At 33.9% G+C, this 21832-nt stretch overlaps 1 protein-coding gene across 3 annotated transcripts; it reads left to right on the top strand.

The window, feature by feature from the left end:
- The first annotated feature begins 511 nt into the window (after positions 1-511).
- Positions 512-20873, top strand: LOC106063403 (spindle assembly abnormal protein 6 homolog). Of its 3 annotated transcripts, none has more exons than XM_056029484.1 (17): positions 512-720; positions 3032-3138; positions 3249-3306; positions 3495-3574; positions 3918-4022; positions 4303-4480; positions 4642-4719; positions 7335-7454; positions 7594-7710; positions 8034-8303; positions 8748-8891; positions 9825-9950; positions 10788-10869; positions 11086-11165; positions 12452-12547; positions 18779-18918; positions 19328-20873. In XM_056029484.1, the coding sequence occupies exons 2-17, from the start codon at positions 3077-3079 to the stop codon at positions 19530-19532; spliced, it is 1941 nt and encodes a 646-aa protein (XP_055885459.1). In that variant the 5' UTR covers positions 512-720; positions 3032-3076; the 3' UTR covers positions 19533-20873. The 3 variants fall into 3 exon arrangements, with proteins under 3 accessions (XP_055885459.1, XP_055885458.1, XP_013077221.2); XM_056029483.1 differs by having other exon boundaries at positions 512-741; XM_013221767.2 differs by lacking the exon at positions 512-720 and adding an exon at positions 1146-1378.
- The last annotated feature ends 959 nt before the right edge of the window (positions 20874-21832 follow it).

Raw genomic sequence — 21832 nt, 5'->3', positions numbered from 1 at the left:
GAAACAGCTTAACAGCAAATGCGCCGAACGGCGCGGGAGGGTGTAAGTCAGTAAGAATAGCACATTAGGTTTTTGAAATAGAACTTTTTAATAGCAGGAAAATGCACTGTGGATACCTCAGAATATGCATTTTGTTGGTTTTCAATATCAGAAATAGTGCTTGGCGGCGGGGCTTCGCCCCGCGCTGGGAGAGCTCGTAGCGCTCCCCCAGACCCCGTTGCTAGTACTAACGGGGAATCTACAATTTTTCCACTAACTCATGGAAGAACCTATTCTAGGACACAATAAACGTCTTCCGAAAGAATGAAGGGTCAGAATGTAATAAAGATTATGTACACACACACATAAATTCTTTTTTTTTCCGCGGGGGGGGGGGAGAGAGAAAAAAATCCCCTCCCCAAACCTACCCCCCCCCCCCCCGAAAAAAAATCCTGGCTACGCCTATATATATAGGTCTGTGGGATAATCCTTTAAAGTTTTCTAAAAAGTTGATTGGCAACTTTGACCGGAAGTGTATTTTATAAACACGAATTCCAAACTCTTTCGTTCCCATAGTTATGATAGTTTTCTAGATTCTAATCTCGATTGTTACAGAAATATTCTTGTTGATTGTTTACATTTTGTTCTATACCTAGATCTATACCTATATATATAGAAATATTAGTCACTTCTAACATGAATATTCAAAATCATTTGTACCAATGAGTCTCTATGACAAATGTAGGCTAGGAGTAGATCTAGGTCCGATTTTTTTTCTTGAATCAATTGAAATTTTTGAATGTCTTGATTGACTTGATCAGTTGATCTATTTATGATACATTGATACTAATGATAGTAATAGTTACTAATACTTTTAATAGTCTATTAACTATTACCTAACTATTATTCTAAAGTCTATAGTACCTATTATTATATATTAATTATAATTATTAATATTATATTAAACTATTATAATTACACTATAACACTAGACTAGAACTAGACACTAGTACTAACACACACACAATTAAGTTAATTATTAGTCTAGTATTACTTAAATTACTGTATTAATATATTATTATATAAATATTAAGAGAATAGAATTGAATAGATCTATTCATCTATCAACAATCACAGATCTTTAATCTATCTATAATCTAATCTAGATCTCTATACATAGAGATAGATTTGATAGATGATCACTAGATCTAGATGACTACTGACTAGATCTAATCTAGAATAGATCAAGAGATGATCAGGCATACCTTTACTTTAGTACTTACTCGGTCTAGTCTATTGTACTAGTGTACTGAAGACTACTAGAGTCACTGAGTCAGAGTAACAGACTCAAAGCCATCATAGATCTAGACCTATTTTATAGATTCCCAGTCTGGTTCAGGTATTTAGTCTCCTTTATTTACTAGATCTCTCTATAGAGATACATTACCAATTCAATTCTATTTGTCTATTTAATATGTATATAGGTCACAGCTGGTGCTGCATAGCCACCTGAAATACTGCTTTTTTAATTAATCTTTGGACTCAAAGACAAGCCTTTTATAGAGTATAGAATATATTCTATATTTCTGGATATTCTGTATTCTAGCTTTACTAACTGAATCTGGAGTCTAAATAGTAGATCTTATCTAGATAGTTAAACTTGTTAAGGTTTGATCCACAAAGTCTATTCCCCTTCCCTTTTTTAAAAAATAGGTTTTATATAGTGAAACTTTCATGCTTTTAGCATGCTCAGAACTCTATACTATGGTTCAATCTCTTTTGCGATTCAGTGTTGTGAAGGGGTATCTGGGAGGTTTTTCTGCTGCCCTTAGGTGCTTAGTAATTTACACAACTCTGATAATTCTGGTGTCGAACTTGAGCCCCTTTAATAAGTAGCCAAGCAGTGTAAGCCTCTCTGCCACATATCCCACCCTTTTTAATTGAAGAATATAGATCTAGAATGTAATATCTGGGTGTGTAAGCTAATATTTTAAACATAATATATAAAGATTCTGAAATATAATATAGTATATAACAGTGGTTAATTGAATCATTGGTATTGATTTATTCACGGACAAGCCGTTAAGACCTTTGAGTATTTAAGGTTTTTAAGAAAAATTCTCACCCATCATATTGAACTAAATGAGGGATTTATAGGCTATCTTGTTTTTGGTTCTGAGTTATTGTAACTTTGAAATGTTCATTCAGAAAGCCTCTCTGTCCCAAACCTTACAGGTTTTATCTTTGGGCTATCATGACACTAGTCATAAGTGCATGAGCATCATTCTGATGAGATTCTCTTGCACAACACATCACATGTTTCTATTTAGTCAAAAATTAGAAAATATGTTTAAAACATTAAATTCTATAATTGTTTCAAAGAAACTTGTTGAATGTTTATTGAAATTGAAGCATGAACTTTAAAGACCTACTTTACAACACAATATAAAACAAGTAGTAGTTAACAATGTGTACATGTTATAAACATTGCAATATACAATGGATACATGGGGATTGAAAAAGAATGCCAAGATCATCACACATTTATTCATTTCAAAAGCATTGTAATGGTCTGAATTAAAGGTCATTTGATACAGAGCTATCTTTGTTTACCTGGGTGTCATTTTCATTTTGTCTTAAGTAGGAAAATCGCTTGTTTATTTCCCCTGAAAATGATGACTCCTAACCATAAGGATTGAAAGAAGAAGTGCTAAAGACTTCGCTCTCTGATTGGGCCAGCCAGGTCACCTGACCTCACTGTGCACAACGTTTTCCAGAGGGCGTATGTTGAAGACAATTCAGTTTTTGTTCCATCCTTGCCAGTAAATATCAATGACATGAAAGATCAAATAACAGCGTTTTGTCTAACTTTTCTTAGCTGAATGGCCATATTGCCTGAAAAATTATTTACCAAAATCTTAGATATTTTTGCCAGGTATTTCCAACTGAGATCAAGTAGGACTTTTATATTGGTAACCAAAATGTATATAATTAAAAATTTTACATATTTATGAGTATACTTACATATTAAATGCATTTTTTTTTGTTACAGAACTAACTATTCTACAAATTCAGAGATAAGAGATTTCTAGGCAACATGGATGATATTTTTAGTAAACGCATCCCTTTAAGCTTTAAAGCTCTTGACAAAGAAGAAAGGTTTTTTAATTGCTATTTTGTATTGCATTTTATAGAAGCTTAAAACTTTAAGGTAGAAATCATCAATTTTTGTATATTAAGCGTATGCTTATATATTATTTATTTGTCAGGAAAGTTTTGGTGAATCTTCACATGAGAATTGAAAGAAGTAAACATGATTCTAAAAAGGTAATAAAGTCTGTTATCCTTAGTTGTCTAAAGCACTCTGTTTTATTTACGTAAACATAGAATCTTTGGTTGTTCTCTTTAAAAAGCTTTGATTTATTTTTTTAAATATTTTTTGGGATACAAAAACATCTTATTTATAATGAGTAAACTAAAATATTATCTTTTATATTTTGTTTCAATTTTTTCAGGAGTTGATAGTCAAACTAACAGATGACCAGGACTTGTTTTTCCTATACACTTTACGCTTGACTGAAGAAGATTTTCACAGGTATTGCCTAACAAAACTTAAGTATCTTGCTCTTTTTTTTTTTTATAATCTATACTTAACAGAAAAAATTCATTTGTTGTATATTTGGGTGTCCAATGATGTTTGTTAGTTTTGGCAATCTATTCCATTTTTTATTTTGACATTATGAAAGCATGAAGTAGACCTAGTATGCTGATCACATAGATTTGACTGTTTTCCTTTTCTAGTGTTTTTGTACCATTTCTTGGAAAATAACATTTTGTTTTAATTGTGTCTGTGTGTAATTGAAGCAACAAATTTAGAGCACCCTGTTATATATATATATATTGAGTATTTTGTGTTGATATTTTTGTAAACATTTCAGCTTGAAACTCCAACAAGGTTTATTGGTCGACTTCATAGCATTTCCACAAAAGTTAATTGACTTGCTAGAGATGTGCATCAAAGAAAACTCCAAGGACAATCCAAAGTATGAAGTATTATTTGTATTTTTACATAACATGGTTTTCTTAACTTTTAATACAGATGACAGTGTTGAGACTACAGATAGCTAAGTACTGTGACTATTGATATGTTCTGCAAGTTAAAAAAGATGAATCTGAACAGTTCAAAGAAACCCATCTGCATTTGAAAAAACAAGTTTTAAAATACTGCCAAAATTATTAAAAATTTTATTACTTTTGTTTTTCCAAAATATTATAAAGATTTCTTCTGTTTGATTGTCAAGGTTAATCTTCCCTTGTTTTTAGATTTATCATCCAATTTGTGAGCATGGACAGCTGTGGCCTGGGAGGAATTTCTCCCTGTTTGATGAATATAGTAGAAACCAACCCATTCAGACATTTAAATCATCTGTCTTTAAAGTTTGTTCCTGGTTCTGATGCTGACATCAAAAGTCACCTAGCCAGCTGTTTGAAACAGTTAAAGGTGAACATAAGAGATTTTATTATAATTTATATTATAACTATAAGAGATTTTATTATAATTTATATTATAACTACAATTATAATATTTAATATTTTAATATATAATGTAATTTTTCTAAAGTTTCTAATATTTGTTATACATTTATTTTCCCTGCTTTTCAGGAGACCAACAATCTGCTCCAGCATAAACTAGAACATACAAGTCAAGATTTAAGTAGCAAACTTCAAAGTACTGAAGAGGTAAAGGACATATACCTATGACTAATTTAATGAGGATTTTCTTAAGTAAATGGAAAATGTATTCATGTAAAGATGTATCCCAAGGCAATGACCACATAATTCTGAAGAATTCATGATTTGTGTAGGTAGCCTTTGGGTTTTGTGAGATTTGAAGTTGTTGTTTTTTTTAGTCTGTTTTGATAGAGGAAATAACATCCTTGTTATAAAGTATTTATTTTTATTTATTGTCATGGCTTCATAAGAAATGATCAAATACCATTTATGTATCAGAGCCAAGTTTTACATTTTTCAATGGTCAGGGAGTTTGAGGTGCATTATATTTCTTCTTTTATGTATTTTCTCATTTGAGATGTGGCCTTTATAAATAATTCCTCATTATCTCATTAATCTTTGTACAACCCATTCTAAAATTTACATACATATACAAATGCCACATTTGCAGAGCCCTGTAGTCTGAATTTATGTTGAGATCTATATTTTTGTCATTCCTATTTGTCTTGCTAAACTATGGTCTGGGCTATTCTAGCAGACTAATAACAAAGCATATAGGGAGTATCTGGTATGTAATCCATTTAGGGATCTCCTGGGCCACTGGAAAGGATTTCTCTCAATTGTGGGAAATAAATCAGTGACTTTTTGCCTATGTTTCTGTCTAAAGGTTCATTTTGTTGTCCTTCTGACACTTTTATTCCTGGTTCAAGTGGATCAAGGTTTGTGCCGCAAAGAATTACTTTTTATATCTATTGTGGGGCACGGTGACTGAGCATTAAAGTGCTTGGCTGCCCAACTGAAGTGGTCACAGGCTTGAATCCCAGTGAAAATAGGATTTGAAATTTGGGATTTTTAGTGTGCCCCTGAGTTCACCCAACTCTAATGGGTACCTGACATTAGTTGGGTAGAGTAAAGGGGTGTAACACGTTTCTACATGTGTTGATGATGTTATCATTTATGTCATAATAATTATGTTCTCTCTCTTTCTGGGCACTATATCACTTTATGCCAATGCGAATGTCATGTAGAACTTATAACTTGAGTACCACAAGTAACAATATTTTTATTAATATAAAACAATAATACATAAGGGATCCAGCAATAAAGGCTCAATAAGGAATGAATAATAGCTTCAAGAACAAATTACAAGTCCAGGATATGAATACATTTCACAATGATACTGTTGCGAATCTCACTATCCAGGCTCTCTGCAAACTGCACCATACACCACCAACTTAAAGAACTTGACAAGTCAGGGCTCCAAAATAACGTAAAGGTTTAATGTCTATAAATAACAGCCAATACTGTACAATTGGCAGCACGTAGAACAGTACAAATAGCTCTGCGATAACAAATATCTCTCCGCCGTATCAAGTCTTGCACTGGTCTCTCCGTCTCGTTCCGGGCTTGCACTGGGTTCAACAGTTCGGGACTGACTTCACACACTTGGGCTCGTTGTGTCGGACTCGATCACAGACCAAGATCAAGACGCCGTTCGTCTCAACTGTACTTGACAGTACTCCGCACTGAACCGTCGTAATGCTCCGTACAGGACCACACCGTTGAACTGTGCTGTAGTCGACCGTGTTCTGAACTCCTGTCGTAAACCCGCTTTCTGAACCTTGCTGTATTGAGCCCCTTTTCTCGACCGTCTTGACTGCGCAACCTCCGCGCTTATATAGGGTCCCTACTGGCCTTCTCGAACCGGACAGAACGCCCCTCGACGTTTCTAGGTGGTCAGATGACTATAACTCTCGTGACGCTCCTGAGCTCTGTTCACGACTGCGATCCTTCCCGAACTGTCCTGCTGACCCTCGACTCGGCTGACAGTCGTAACTCGTCATGCTTGACCGCTCGTCTAGCGCTGGCCTGGGGCGATTTGCGTCGGCTGATTACACACACACACCACTACCCCCATCTGTGCCACCACCAGGTTTATAACAATACTTACTGCTAGTTTTCTCCTTTTAACAAACTTTACTATCATACGTCCTTCCTCTGTGAGGACCAAGTAACAACTGTCTGTTACCTCATGTTTTTATCTGAGATCTTTTTTCCAGTGCAAATGGCATGCTTATGCGATGTGATTACAATTCACCTCGTGTCACAGTGAGTCTCAAATGAGGCTGTCTCTACCTCGTGTTTTATCTGAGACCTTTTTTCCAGTGCAAATGGCATGCTTATGCGATGTGATTTCAAAGCACCTCGTGTCACAGTGAGTCTCAAATGAGGCTGTGACAGATACTGAGGTCAGCCCCACTATGGATAGGCATGGTGGATTTCTGAAACAGGACTAGTAGGTTTCTGTTGAATCCCCACTTCAAAGTCTCAGAGACTAAAGAGCAGTCAAAATGATGTACAAAGCTCGGACATATTTTGTTGAAGAAAGTCTAGTAGACCATGAAGAAATAGTTTAAAGTTAATAGCAAAAGTCAACTTTTAACGTCTACATGGTTACATAGTGTAAACATTAAAATTGTTTAGCGTATACTTGTACTCAGTTTAAAATGAAATAAAACTGTTTTACTTAAAAACTATTCATCACAGTATTTGACTTTTTTAAAAGTTAATTAAGCATATAAGTTTGAATTTTTGTCTGTAACTACTATTATCTTGTCCATTAGCTTTTATCAGCTAAAAGTTCTGAACTAGAGAGTCTTAAATTGGAGTGGTCATCTCGTATTGCTGACATCACATCAAAACACAAAGAAGACATGGCCTTAGAGAAGGAAAAAACTATACAGGTAGATAATATATTTCATGGCTAAAGTTGGTAGTATACCAGAAACTTTGAGGTCTTTTAGATTTCTTCATGTAAAATTTAACAAACAAACCTTTAAAATATTTTGTTAGACCTGTGCTTACAAAATTACAACCCTATAGTTTCAGTCTAACATACAAGTAAGATATGACAGAGAACGTAGAGAAATGGAGCAGGCCCATGCAAAACTTGTTAAACAATTAGAAACTCGACTAGAAGAAGTTGAAATTTTAAATAAGGTAATGTGTGTCTACTTAAACTTAATTTATTTTTAAATTAACTAAAGACGTTTTTTTTTTTGTTTTTTTTGTTTTAATATATGACATGTTTTTACTGAAATCTGATGTCAACCATTATGCTTTAAGGGGATTGTTGAGTTTATCTTATTATACATTTAATATGTAAGGCTAAATAGCCTTCTTACAAGAAGTAAAAGAGCTACCAGCTTATTAGACAAATATTACATAAAGCTAAACACTGTAAGTCCTATTACTCAACACTACAATAACTTGGAGAAACAAGCCTAGAAATAGAACTCAATATTTTCAATCTTACATTGCAGGATCTCACAGACAAGAGATACAAATCTGAGGCAACCATTCGAGAGTACAAGGCAAAATGTGCTGCATTGGAAGAGGAGTGCACACATTTTAAGTCAGAAGTGCATACACTACGCAAGGAGAACTCTTCCTTGGAAAGTGCACGGCTTGAGAAGGAGAAAGTAAACAATCAACTTCTAACTCGAGTTGCAGTCATAGAACAAGAGTTGAAAGACAAAGGGGAACTATTAGAGAAATCTAATGATTTGTTGTCATCAGAAAAAGATAAAAAGGTAACGTCTCAAAGCTCTATGTATGCCTTTACTAAAGGAAGATTTTTGTTTGCTAGCTAGGAATGAGAGGATGCTTACATAGATCTTATGCATTATATGACCACTAACCTGTTTTCTTGCAACTCAAGGGACACAATTTTTACTCCTCTACTCTCCTTCACATTGGATGGAAAAGTTAAGTTGTAGGAATACCCTAGTGGATGCAACTGTAAAAGCACATTTTTTTTCTACAGACAACTTAGAAAAAAAAATCTCCTTATGATTTTCTAACAAAAATGTATATCATTTCTGTGCATGTGCATTTTTTAAATGAATATAAGTGCTCTAAATTGTCTTTCTGTTTTATTGAACTATTGGAAAACCTTGTAATTCTTGATCTATTGTGACAACATGTCATTTGAAACTGAAATACAAAAATATTTTATCTTTTCATTGTACTTCTAGAAACATCTTGAATCTGAACTAGACAGTCGGCAACGTGAGATTAACAAGCTGGAGGCCAAAGTCAAGGCCATGGGAGAGGAATTGAAAAAAGGCAATGAAATAATAAAAAAATTACAAGGAGAAATAAAAACTTACCATGCCAAGGTAGTAGATGTATGACTATATTATCTATGTTAGTGTTATCATGCCAAGGTAGTAGTTTATGACTACATTATCTATGCTAGTGTTATCATACCAAGGTAGTAGTTTATGACTATATTATCCATGTTAGTGTTATCATGCCAAGGTAGTAGTTTATGACTATATTATCTATGCTAGTGTTATCATACCAAGGTAGTAGATGTATGACTATATTATCCATGTTAGTGTTATCATGCCAAGGTAGTAGTTTATGACTATATTATCTATGCTAGTGTTATCATACCTAGGTAGTAGATGTATGACTATATTATCTATGCTAGTGTTATCATACCAAGGTAGTAGATGTATGACTATATTATCTATGCTAGTGTTATCATACCAAGGTAGTAGATGTATGACTATATTATCTATGCTAGTGTTACCATACCAAGGTAGTAGTTTATGACTATATTATCTATGCTAGTGTTATCATGTCAGCATGGTAGATTTACAGTTAAAGTATCCTTAAGGTTGTGGCAAATTATTTATGCCGCAGGAGCCAGGTGAAGCACTGCACCGCTCATGAATCTTCAGGCTTGAAGAAAAACATTATTATTATTATTATTATCCTTGTTAGAATCATGTTAAGGAGATGAATAGATAAGAATTAAAATCCAAACTAAAAATATTATTTGGCTGTATAGTAAATTTTGTTGTAGACCCACAAATTTGACCAAGTAAATGGAGTTTTTGTCTAGAATCTAAGAGTCGTATCTTACTATATCATAATCTTTTATCCATCTAGAAACTAACCTACAGTCTTATGTGTTAGAAATGATCATAGAGTTGCCTCTAAACCAAACTTATAGTTTTTTGGGGGGTTTTTTGGAAACTGTTTTCTTGTACATTTGTAGTCCTGCTGTTGACAATAAGATCTGCACATTAATGTGTCTACAGGTCAAAGTTCGTACTCAGATAGCTACTGAACAAGAAAAAGTGATAGGAGAGAAAGAGAGTGAATTAGAAAGTGTGAGAAAAGATTTGGCCTCTGTGAAATACAAACTTCAGGAGACAGAAGATAAAGTAAGATTACTTTTCTGATCAGTTTTGTTCCAACAGAAAATCAAAAGGCATATCAGTGAAATCTTTGTCTTACAATGTACACATTTATTGACTACATAAGTTACTCTGACTATAGAGAAGACAGAGCAGTAAAGATCTGTAACTCTGAGTGAAGTGGAAATAGATTCTTGGTTATTTTGGACTTTTAATTGTCTTTCTTGGATTACTGAAACAAAAAAAAATTATAATAAGATGAAGAAAATTAATGAGCACACATTAATGTTTTCTTACTAACAAAAAAGCAGCAGTTAATTAAAGTGGCTCAAAGTTTGATGGAGAGCTTTAGAAATATTTCTTGTTATTTCATATTAATGCTGGTTCTAATATATCCAGTGTTAAGGAATGTCTAAGAATTAGGATGCAATCATTCATTTCATAGTAATTTCATATTGTCTTGAATTGTGTTAATGTAGACAAAAGAAGCATTTCATTTCAGTACTTCTTGAGGATATTTTTAATATTTAAGTATCTTATTAAGAATATGTGAATCTAAGGTTGTTAACAGGCTGCTGTGGATGAAAAAAAGTGTTTTCTAAAGTTTGATGTCATTGATCACTTTCCTTTAATAATCATGGCAGTGTATGAATGTGTTAAATTACTCTCTTATTGCTCTGTGTATGGGAGAACTCTTGAGATACTATTACACTATTTTGTTGGTAATAATGCTAAGTTAAGAATAAAAATTTTAAAGAAATGATTTCATTTTTTTTTTTAATTTGATTTTTTATTTTTTATAATGTTAAGTTTTTAACTAAAATATAAACTTAAACCTACTTCATTTTTTTTTTCTTTAACTAGAATCAGAAGCTGAGCTCAGACTTAGAGAGTGCTACACAGAAATTAGAAGAGAGCCGGAAACTTCTAAAAACAAATGAAAATAGTAAGGGCTTATTGTTTACTATGTTATAATTAATAGTCAAATTCTTTTATATCTTTACCATTGATGTAATGGTCCCAAATGATTCAATTCACTGCACATTTCCTGTACAACTTAATTATTTGTAGTCTTTACTGAATTTTAAAACACTCATTAAGATGGAAATTAGCTGCTAGACCCAAGACTTGATTGAGTCATTATTGTTGTGACTACTTCCAGTGATCCAGTGGCTGCACAAACAAATCAATGAACAACAGAACCAGTTGGTACAAACAGTGCCCATGCAGTCACGTGCCATTGTAAGTAACTTTGTGAACAGTCAGTGTTTCTTATTAAGCTATAGGCCAGTGTAAGTAACTTATGTAAATATTCAGTGTTCATCGTTGATCTTGTCATAGAGAAATGTCAAATATAAAAGTGGAGGAATATTGAAATCATTTCTTCTATCAATATCAAATGCATTTATTTGTTTTTTATAACTACAGTTTGAAAAAAATCTTTTTAGTCTTATATTGATCTTAGAGAAATTATAATAAATATGTGAATATATGGGTATAGTTCAATCACAAGTAATCAGCTTAATTTTTATGTGTCTTATTTTGGATGAAGGAAAAATTATTTTGGGTTAAACTCTTGCTTGTTTAGAGTTCATCTTCTCATGTGAAATGTCAAGGCTCTTACTTTATTTTTCATTGGTTCACCACTGTGTACAGTCTATTCAAGGCTAGTTCTTTATGTTCCATTGGTTCCACACTGTGTACAGTCTATTCAGCTGCTCTTTTGGTTGTTAAAAAATAACACCCTTTTATGTTCTTAATACCTGGTACTGTTTTTGTTTTTTTTATATTCTAAGTTGTCTTAAATCATAATTATCAAATACATTGTTACGCTGCCTTACATTACTAAGCAAAAGGTTCATATTGAAAACAAAATAAAATCTTGAGCTGTTGTGTCTTGAGACTAACAATAGAGTCTAGAGTTTGAACCAAGGGGTCTAGAGTTTGATTTTGAAATTCAGAATTTTAATGATGCTCCTCGAGTCTACCCAATTCTATTGGCTACCTGACAAAAAAAAAAGTAAAAGCAGTTGGAATTGTGCTGGTCACATGACACCCCTATTAACTTTCTGCCATAGAAAAGATGGGTATATGATCATCATATGCCCCTTGGATCACAAAGTCTGCAAAGGGTACTTGACTTGCTTTTTAACTTTGTTTACTTCTGTGCCTGATATCTAAATAGAAATACATTAACATTTTCATTTCTACTTCAGTTGAACATATTGAGACGCAGTGTAAGGGAAGAAAAAAATAACACTTTAGTTTTTTGTTAGCAAACCTTCATTAGATCAATACTTTTATAATCTTTCTTTTTTTTTTTTAATTTCACTACTGTGAAAACTGTGATAAACTAAATTTAAAATTAGTATTCTTTAACATTTTTTTTCTAATATTAGAGATGACTAGTTAAATATTTGGACTTTCAATCTGAAATCCTATGATACTTTCAATAGTTCAATAATCGTATGTTTTAATTGACTTAAATCTGTTAATGTTGAACATTTTGTGTTTATTACTTGTTTCAGCACAACCACAGTACTTCTAGTCATGGCTCCACCATGTCTCAAGACATAGGCAGATATCAGAGACCTCCACTGTCATCAACACAGCACAACCATCAGGTACATGATTACTTTCAGTCTTCAGAGAGATTCTGTTCCAGCTTCACTCACAATATGGGTGGGCACAAAGATATAGTGTGTTATGGGTGGGCACAAGATATAGTGTGTTATGGGTGGGCACAAGATATAGTGTGTTATGGGTGGGCACAAGATATAGTGTGTTATGGGTGGGCACAAAGATATAGTGTGTTATGGGTGGGCACAAGATATAGTGTGTTATGGGTGGGCACAAGATATAGTGTGTTATGGGTGGACACAAGATATAGTGTGTTATGGGTGGACACAAGATATAGTGTGTTATGGGTGGGCACAAGATATAGTGTGTTATGGGTGGGCACAAAGATATAGTGTGTTATGGGTGGACACAAGATATAGTGTGTTATGGGTGGACACAAGATATAGTTTGTTATGGGTGGGCACAAGATATAGTGTGTTATGGGTGGGCACAAGATATAGTGTGTTATGGGTGGGCACAAAGATATAGTGTGTTATGGGTGGGCACAAGATATAGTGTGTTATGGGTGGGCACAAGATATAGTGTGTTATGGGTGGACACAAGATATAGTGTGTTATGGGTGGGCACAAGATATAGTATGTTATGGGTGGACACAAGATATAGTGTGTTATGGGTGGGCACAAGATATAGTGTGTTATGGGTGGACACAAGATATAGTGTGTTATGGGTGGACACAAGATATAGTATGTTATGGGTGGACACAAGATATAGTGTGTTATGGGTGGACACAAGATATAGTGTGTTATGGGTGGGCACAAGATATAGTGTGTTATGGGTGGACACAAGATATAGTATGTTATGGGTGGACACAAGATATAGTGTGTTATGGGTGGACACAAGATATAGTATGTTATGAGTGGGCACAAGATATAGTGTGTTATGGGTGGACACAAGATATAGTGTGTTATGGGTGGGCACAAGATATAGTGTGTTATGGGTGGACACAAGATATAGTATGTTATGAGTGGGCACAAGATATAGTGTGTTATGTGATCACAAAGATATAGTGTGTTATAGGTGTGATCACAAAGTTATAGTGTGTTATGGGTGGACACAAGATATAGTGTGTTATGGGTGTGATCACAAAGATATAGTGTGTTATGGGTGGACACAATATAGTGTGTTATGAGTGGGCACAAGATATAGTGTGTTATGTGATCACAAAGATATAGTGTGTTATAGGTGTGATCACAAAGTTATAGTGTGTTATGGGTGGACACAAGATATAGTGTGTTATGGGTGTGATCACAAAGATATAGTGTGTTATGGGTGGACACAATATAGTGTGTTATGAGTGGGCACAAGATATAGTGTGTTATGTGATCACAAAGATATAGTGTGTTATAGGTGTGATCACAAAGATATAGTGTGTTATAGGTGTGATCACAAAGTTATAGTGTGTTATGGGTGTGATCACAAAGTTATAGTGTGTTATGGGTGGGCACAAGATATAGTGTGTTATGGGTGTGATCACAAAGATATAGTGTGTTATGGGTGGGCACAAGATATAGTGTGTTATGGGTGTGATCACAAAGATAGAGTGTGTTATGGGTGTGATCACAAAGATATAGTGTGTTATGGGTGGACACAATATAGTGTGTTATGGGTGTGATCACAAAGATATAGTGTGTTATGGGTGGGCACAAGATATAGTGTGTTATGGGTGGGCACAAGATATAGTGTGTTATGGATGGGCACAAGATATAGTGTATTATGGGTGTGATCACAAAGATATAGTGTGTTATGGGTGGGCACAAGATATAGTGTGTTATGGGTGGGCACAAGATATAGTGTATTATGGGTGTGATCACAAAGATATAGTGTGTTATGTGATCACAAAGATATAGTGTGTTATGGGTGGGCACAAGATATAGTGTATTATGGGTGTGATCACAAAGATATAGTGTGTTATGTGATCACAAAGATATAGTGTGTTATGGGTGGGCACAAGATATAGTGTATTATGGGTGTGATCACAAAGATATAGTGTGTTATGTGATCACAAAGATATAGTGTGTTATGGGTGGGCACAAGATATAGTGTATTATGGGTGTGATCACAAAGATATAGTGTGTTATGGGTGGGCACAAGATATAGTGTGTTATGGGTGTGATCACAAAGATATAGTGTGTTATGGGTGGGCACAAGATATAGTGTGTTATGGATGGGCACAAGATATAGTGTGTTATGGGTGTGATCACAAAGATATAGTGTGTTATGGGTGGGCACAAGATATAGTGTGTTATGGGTGGGCACAAGATATAGTGTATTATGGGTGTGATCACAAAGATATAGTGTGTTATGGGTGGGCACAAGATATAGTGTATTATGGGTGTGATCACAAAGATATAGTGTGTTATGGGTGGGCACAAGATATAGTGTGTTATGGGTGGGCACAAGATATAGTGTATTATGGGTGTGATCACAAAGATATAGTGTGTTATGGGTGGGCACAAGATATAGTGTGTTATGGGTGGGCACAAGATATAGTGTATTATGGGTGTGATCACAAAGATATAGTGTGTTATGGGTGGGCACAAGATATAGTGTATTATGGGTGTGATCACAAAGATATAGTGTGTTATGGGTGGGCACAAGATATAGTGTATTATGGGTGTGATCACAAAGATATAGTGTGTTATGTGATCACAAAGATATAGTGTGTTATGGGTGGTCACAAGATATAGTGTATTATGGGTGTGATCACAAAGATATAGTGTGTTATGGATGGGCACAAGATATAGTGTATTATGGGTGTGATCACAAAGATATAGTGTGTTATGGGTGTGATCACAAAGATATAGTGTGTTATGTGATCACAAAGATATAGTGTGTTATGTGATCACAAAGATATAGTGTGTTATGTGATCACAAAGATATAGTGTGTTATGTGATCACAAAGATATAGTGTGTTATGTGATCACAAAGATATAGTGTGTTATGGGTGTAATCACAAAGATATAGTGTGTTATGGGTGTGATCACAAAGATATAGTGTGTTATGGGTGTGATCACAAAGATATAGTGTGTTATGGGTGTGATCACAAAGATATAGTGTGTTATGTGATCACAAAGATATAGTGTGTTATGTGATCACAAAGATATAGTGTGTTATGTGATCACAAAGATATAGTGTGTTATGGGTGGGCACAAGATATAGTGTGTTATGGGTGGGCACAAGATATAGTGTGTTATGGGTGGGCACAAGATATAGTGTGTTATGGGTGTGATCACAAAGATATAGTGTATTATGTGATCACAAAGATATAGTGTGTTATGGGTGTGATCACAAAGATATAGTGTGTTATGTGATCACAAAGATATAGTGTGTTATGGGTGGGCACAAGATATAGTGTGTTATGGGTGGGCACAAGATATAGTGTGTTATGGGTGTGATCACAAAGATATAGTGTATTATGGGTGTGATCACAAAGATATAGTGTGTTATGGGTGTGATCACAAAGATATAGTGTGTTATGGGTGTGATCACAAAGATATAGTGTGTTATGGGTGTGATCACAAAGATATAGTGTGTTATGTGATCACAAAGATATAGTGTGTTATGTGATCACAAAGATATAGTGTGTTATGAGTGGGCACAAGATATAGTGTGTTATGAGTGGGCACAAGATATAGTGTGTTATGAGTGGGCACAAGATATAGTGTGTTATGTGATCAGAAAGTTTCTTCTTTATACATCCCATTCACTAAATTCATCAAATTTATTTCAAGTTCATTCTGGATTGATTTTTTTTTCTAAGTAAATAGTGCAATAAAAGTTATAAGACTTAAAAATTCTTAAAATTTAAAATTCTTTTTTTTTTTTGTACCATATATAAATCTATTAAAAGTCAGAATGTGGCAACATTATATGGTTGTAATTCTGCTTCCACGCCACACTGATGGTGCGCATCAGAGCACTATTAAACACCAGCAGTGGAGAAGACATGTTTATTCTACAGAAAGGAAGACTGTTGTAGATCCGGCTGTAGTGAGTAGTGATCTGCAAGTTATTGAGGTCTGAGCTGTCTGGACTCAAGAGAACGTCCTTTGTGCTATCTGTGAATTGTGTTGAGGACCTGGGGCGGCACTGGGAAGTGTGTCGATGGTCTGTACTGGTATTTAGGTAGAAAAGGACTGGTGTTACTTAAGATAAGACACTCTGGGACTTGATAGCTGAAGTCCATACCTGTTTGTTTATACTAGCTGTAAATAAATACCTCGGCTATTATTATCTCCTGCCTTTCATTGAGTGCTTGCCTTAGATTTACAACAATATATATATATATATATATATATATATATATATATATATTATAAAGTAGAATGTGAGGGGTATGTATGGATGTATGTTACTTATAGACATCAAAACCGCTTGACCAATCTTGATAAAACTAGGCAGGAATGTTCCTTGGGTACCAACTTAGACCGTAGTGTATGTATTGTAGCCCTAAAACAAACTTAAGACCCTCAAAAAAAATAAAGTTGTCCGACTCTATTACAGCTATAGTATTTTATGGATCTAGGCCATGTCTACAATGTTGACATGAGAAAAGATAGAAAGGATTTAGACCTAGATCTAATTTTAAGAAATACACTTTGCGCAGATAGTTTTTTACTTTGACACATGAAAAGACAAAAGAAGATCCATTGATTTCATTATATAATAAAATTAACCTTCAATTTTGTGTTTCAAAAGCATTTTTTACATTAATTAGTTCCTTATATCTGTGATTACAGATTTCCTGACGAACATTCTTTCATTAGACAATTCCGTAATGAATCGCGTACTAAATATTAATTCGTTTAATTGTTTACTTTATAATCCCATCCCTAGATCTAAAACTCTAATTCAACTCTAAGATGATAAAACTTCTCTTCGCACAGATAGTTTTATACTTTAACGCATAAACATATTAATTAAAGTCCATTCATTTCATATTTTGATCAAATAAACATTCAAATTTGGTTTTCTAAAGCTACATTCGCCTACAAAAGCTGCGAAGCTGAGTTGAGATAGGCCTAGATCTATATTCATTCATGAATCGCGTACTAAATATAATTTCGTTTAATTGTTCACTTTAAAATCCCATTCATTTAACAAAGCTAACGCTCTTTTCGTTTTTAATAGATAAGAATGTATCGACTTTCCCTTTTCGCAAACCTAATTTTATTTTCGTAGCGAAAGAGAAATAACGTGTAAGGATCATTAGCTAAGTTTAACATACATATAAATCCAATCCACTAGATTATTCAAAAGCATTTTTTACATAAATTAGTTCCTGATATCTACAGATTTCCTGGCGAACATTCTTTCATTAGACATTACCAAATGGTTACACATTAACACATCTCTCTACTGAGTCTATTCCTAGGCCTAGGTCTAAAACTCTTATTGAACTCTAAGATGATAAAACTTCTTTTCGCAAAGATAGTTTTATGCTTTAACACATAAACATACTAATTATTGTCCATTCATTTGATATTTTAATCAAATTAACATTCAAATTTGTTTTTCTAAAGCATTTTTAATACATTCGTTCGCTGTTCGCTAAAGCTGCGTAGCCGTGTTGAGATAGGCCTATATTCATTCATGAAAAAAAGTTCACGCATGCGCAGCACAGAACTCTAGATTAGTGTAGATGTAGATCTACGTCTACCTCAAGATCTACTTTATACACATGAACATACAAAATTTAGTCTATTCATCTCAAATTTTAATCAAATATATGTAGGCCTACAAGCAAATGTTTTAATTTGAAAAAAAAAATGGATTTAAGCCTATTAGCTATTTTGATTTGATAGCTTCATTCACACTATTTTTACATTGACACATTTGCTTTACTTATTACATTATTATTTCGTTTAATTGTTTACAAAACACTCTCAGTGACTATATCGAAAGTAATGCGCAAATAAAGACCCGCGGGTCGCAGGTAACATATGTCTAGTATATATATAAAATGTTGTCACATTCTGACTTTTTATTGGTTTATAATTGTGACCATGTTAATTAGGGTCTATAATATGCTGTAATCAGGTAATAGATAAGAAATATTGTTTGTATGAAGCATTTAAGATTTTTTTTTCAAAGCTATTAGATGAACTGTTATACTAGAATCTTTCTTATTGGTATGGTGTACTGGGAATCAGCTAATTAAATCTTATATAAGCCATAGATAAACACAACATAAGAAAAATGTTTTGTTCCATCAGGTGGACTATCAGAGTTTGCCTACTACTAAAGTTGCTAGCTCTGGTATACCTGTTGCATTACCTACAAGAAGAAGTGGTTCAAATCTTCCTGTCAGTGGCAACCAAGAGAATGTCAACTTACTGGGTGGAGACAGAGACAGGTAAATCATCTATTGTGGAATAAATGTTGGTCCACCCTTCTGTTATGTGAAGGTTTGTTTTATAAAAATGTCTCTCTCACTCTCTCTGTCTCTCTCTCTATATATATATTAATAAATGCCAGGAAATAATGATGTCAAGATCATTGAAGAGTTCATTACTTTGATCAAATTATGTTTTTCCTATTTCTTCATTACATCAGATGTAACCCCTCACCTCCACCACTAAACAAAAACACACACACACAAGATAAATCACATCTGTTCTACTTGCATCTTTATAAGGTGAAAAAAGGTTAATTTAAGACTAATAATTCTTATTTACTTGTAAACAAGGTATGTGCAGTGGACTGTCATTCACTTGTTTCAATGGTCCTGGGTTCATAGATAACATTGATATTTTGTATTTCAGGAATCCACCTTTGGATCCCAAATTTCTAATGAAACGAGATGAAGCCATTCCTGTCAGAGGGATCCTTCACCAACACTCTAATGCCAGCAAGACACATTCTCCAACTTCAGAAACCAACACCATGGTGGCCAGCTACACCAACACCAATATGAGGCTCAACAATGTCCCTCCGTTAGCTTCTGCATATTTTCCAGGTCAGTCTTGAGGTAACATGATGTTAGTCATATGAAAGACAGACCTCATGGAACATCTGTTCTGCAATTGAGCCTAATAAGACACAAAGGCCATGGCCACTGACTAAAAAACTGTCTGCATAGATATGCAAGTCTCTGACAAAAACATAATATTTGAAAAGTGAAATCACTTTCAGATATTTGTATCTGATGTCACATGTTGTTAGGTTAGTAAAGAACTTGTTTCAAATCATATTGAATGACATGTATATAACCTTTTTTATAAAGGCAATGTTTTCTTCTGCTATTGTACATTATATGTAATCCAATCAATTTAGGCATTTTTTGGTCGATTCAATTAAACAAAATTATATTTGAATATTGGTTAAAAAGATTTTTTTTTAAGTTAACTAAATTAAAATACTTAAATCTCATCCAAGAAAAAAAGATGTCCAAATTAACTGACAAAAAGATAGAAAGTGAGTTTTGTAAAAAAAAATTTGTTTTATTTCACAGTTATTCTCAATCTTTGAAGAGACTATTGAAAATATTGTGACTATTTCAAAAGCTGGTACATAGCAGTTGTATTTGTATGTGTTTGTTCATGACCGTTGCTTAAAATGTTATGAGGTCTTAGGTGGCCTATGAGGCATTTCTACACAGGGCAGCTTTTGTTCCTCTATGCATGTCTACTCTTTTCTCTTCCTTACTTTCTATAATACTAAGGTAGCTGGATCTTAGGACCACCAATCTGATTATACCTGGGTTAGTAGATCATGGGACCACCAATGTAATTAAAGTTGATTGGGTAGATCATGGGATCACCAATCTAATTAAAGCTGATTGAGTAGATTATGGGATCACCAATCTGTTTATATATTAGGGTGAGTAGATCATGGGACCACCAATGTTATTATAGCTGTGTTGTCCACCAGCGGTCTAATGAAGTTCTCTTTTCGTCGTCTGCACCTGTCTTCGATAAAGGCTTATCTTTGGGTCTCAATTGTGTATCCTGCAGCCTTTTTGAGAGCTCTCCAACTGTCTCTTTTAGAGGTTATGTCTATGTCAATGATGGCCAAATGGAGCCTGAGTTGATCTATATAGCGCTTACGGGGGATACCTCTGTTACGCTGTCCTCCTTTAAGCTTGCTAAAGAAGATCGCCTTTAGCATGAGGTCTTCTCCCTTGCAAGATAAGTATCCAACCAAGTGCAGCTGTCGAATAGTAATTAGTGCTTCTATAATGTCCACACCAGCCTCCAGCAATTTATATATTGCCATTATGTATGTTAAAATAATAAATTATGTAATTAAATTTCTCTGTTACCATACAATTGTATGTTATAAATAAAACATTTCCATGCAGTTGTTTAATCTTGATGATGGCTGTTATTTAAAAAGTATATTTATAATTAATTTTAAATTTCATCACTGTTCAAATATAAAAAATTTGCTGGTAAAGCAACTAGAAATTGTATAGCTATTTACAAGTAATGGAGGCATGGTATTTGAGTGGTAAAGCACTTGGCTTAAGTCCCTGGGATTTTTAATTTTGGGATCTTCAGGGCACCTCTGAGTCCAACCAACTCGAAAGTACACTTGACATTTAGTTGGGGAAAAGCAAAAGCTGTGCCGGCCACATGATACTCTTGTTACACAGAAACTGATGACCTTTACATCATCTGCCCTATAGATCGCTAGGTATAAAAAGGAAACTTCATTACTTTTTAAATTTCCAAGTACAGTCTCTTCAATTTGGTTGATCAGGTCTTAACAACCCAGACACTTTTGATTTCAACAATGTAAATAAACAATTTTTGTTTAATAATAATATTGATAATCTTTGTTATTCATAAGGAAATTCATCTTACAATTTGTGCATTACACCCAACAAAACATTATAACTATAGATAACAAAATATACAATCACATCAGATTTATTCAAAAATTATTTGTGAAATGTTTACATCAGATTGTATCAGATTGTACATCAATTGTATTTAATGATTTGATTGCCATGGAAACAAAGACGTTTTTGTGTCTGCTTGTCTTTGCTATCTGTGTCTAGTCTAGTATCTCCTAAAACACAAAATCCTGGCCCAGACTGGTTTTTTTTATTTCTAAAATATTTTTAACTTTCTTATGAATGTTTTTCTCAAACAGTTGCCTAAATGGGGCCAGCTGCATTTAGAATTTAATGAAATTTGTTTTTATTTCAATGAAAAAAATTGCCAAGACCTTTTTGCTAAAACTAGAGGAGGATATTTTTCTTAGTAATCTAGTAATCATAATCTTTGTTGCCCTTTTTTAGCAGCCTTTGAAAGGGGGAATAG

Source organism: Biomphalaria glabrata, chromosome 5 (assembly GCF_947242115.1).
Source record: "Biomphalaria glabrata chromosome 5, xgBioGlab47.1, whole genome shotgun sequence".
In the NCBI taxonomy this organism is placed as follows: Eukaryota; Metazoa; Mollusca; class Gastropoda; family Planorbidae; genus Biomphalaria; species Biomphalaria glabrata.
The sequence above is the reverse complement of the archived record's forward strand: the minus strand, read 5'-3'. Positions and strand labels throughout refer to the sequence as shown.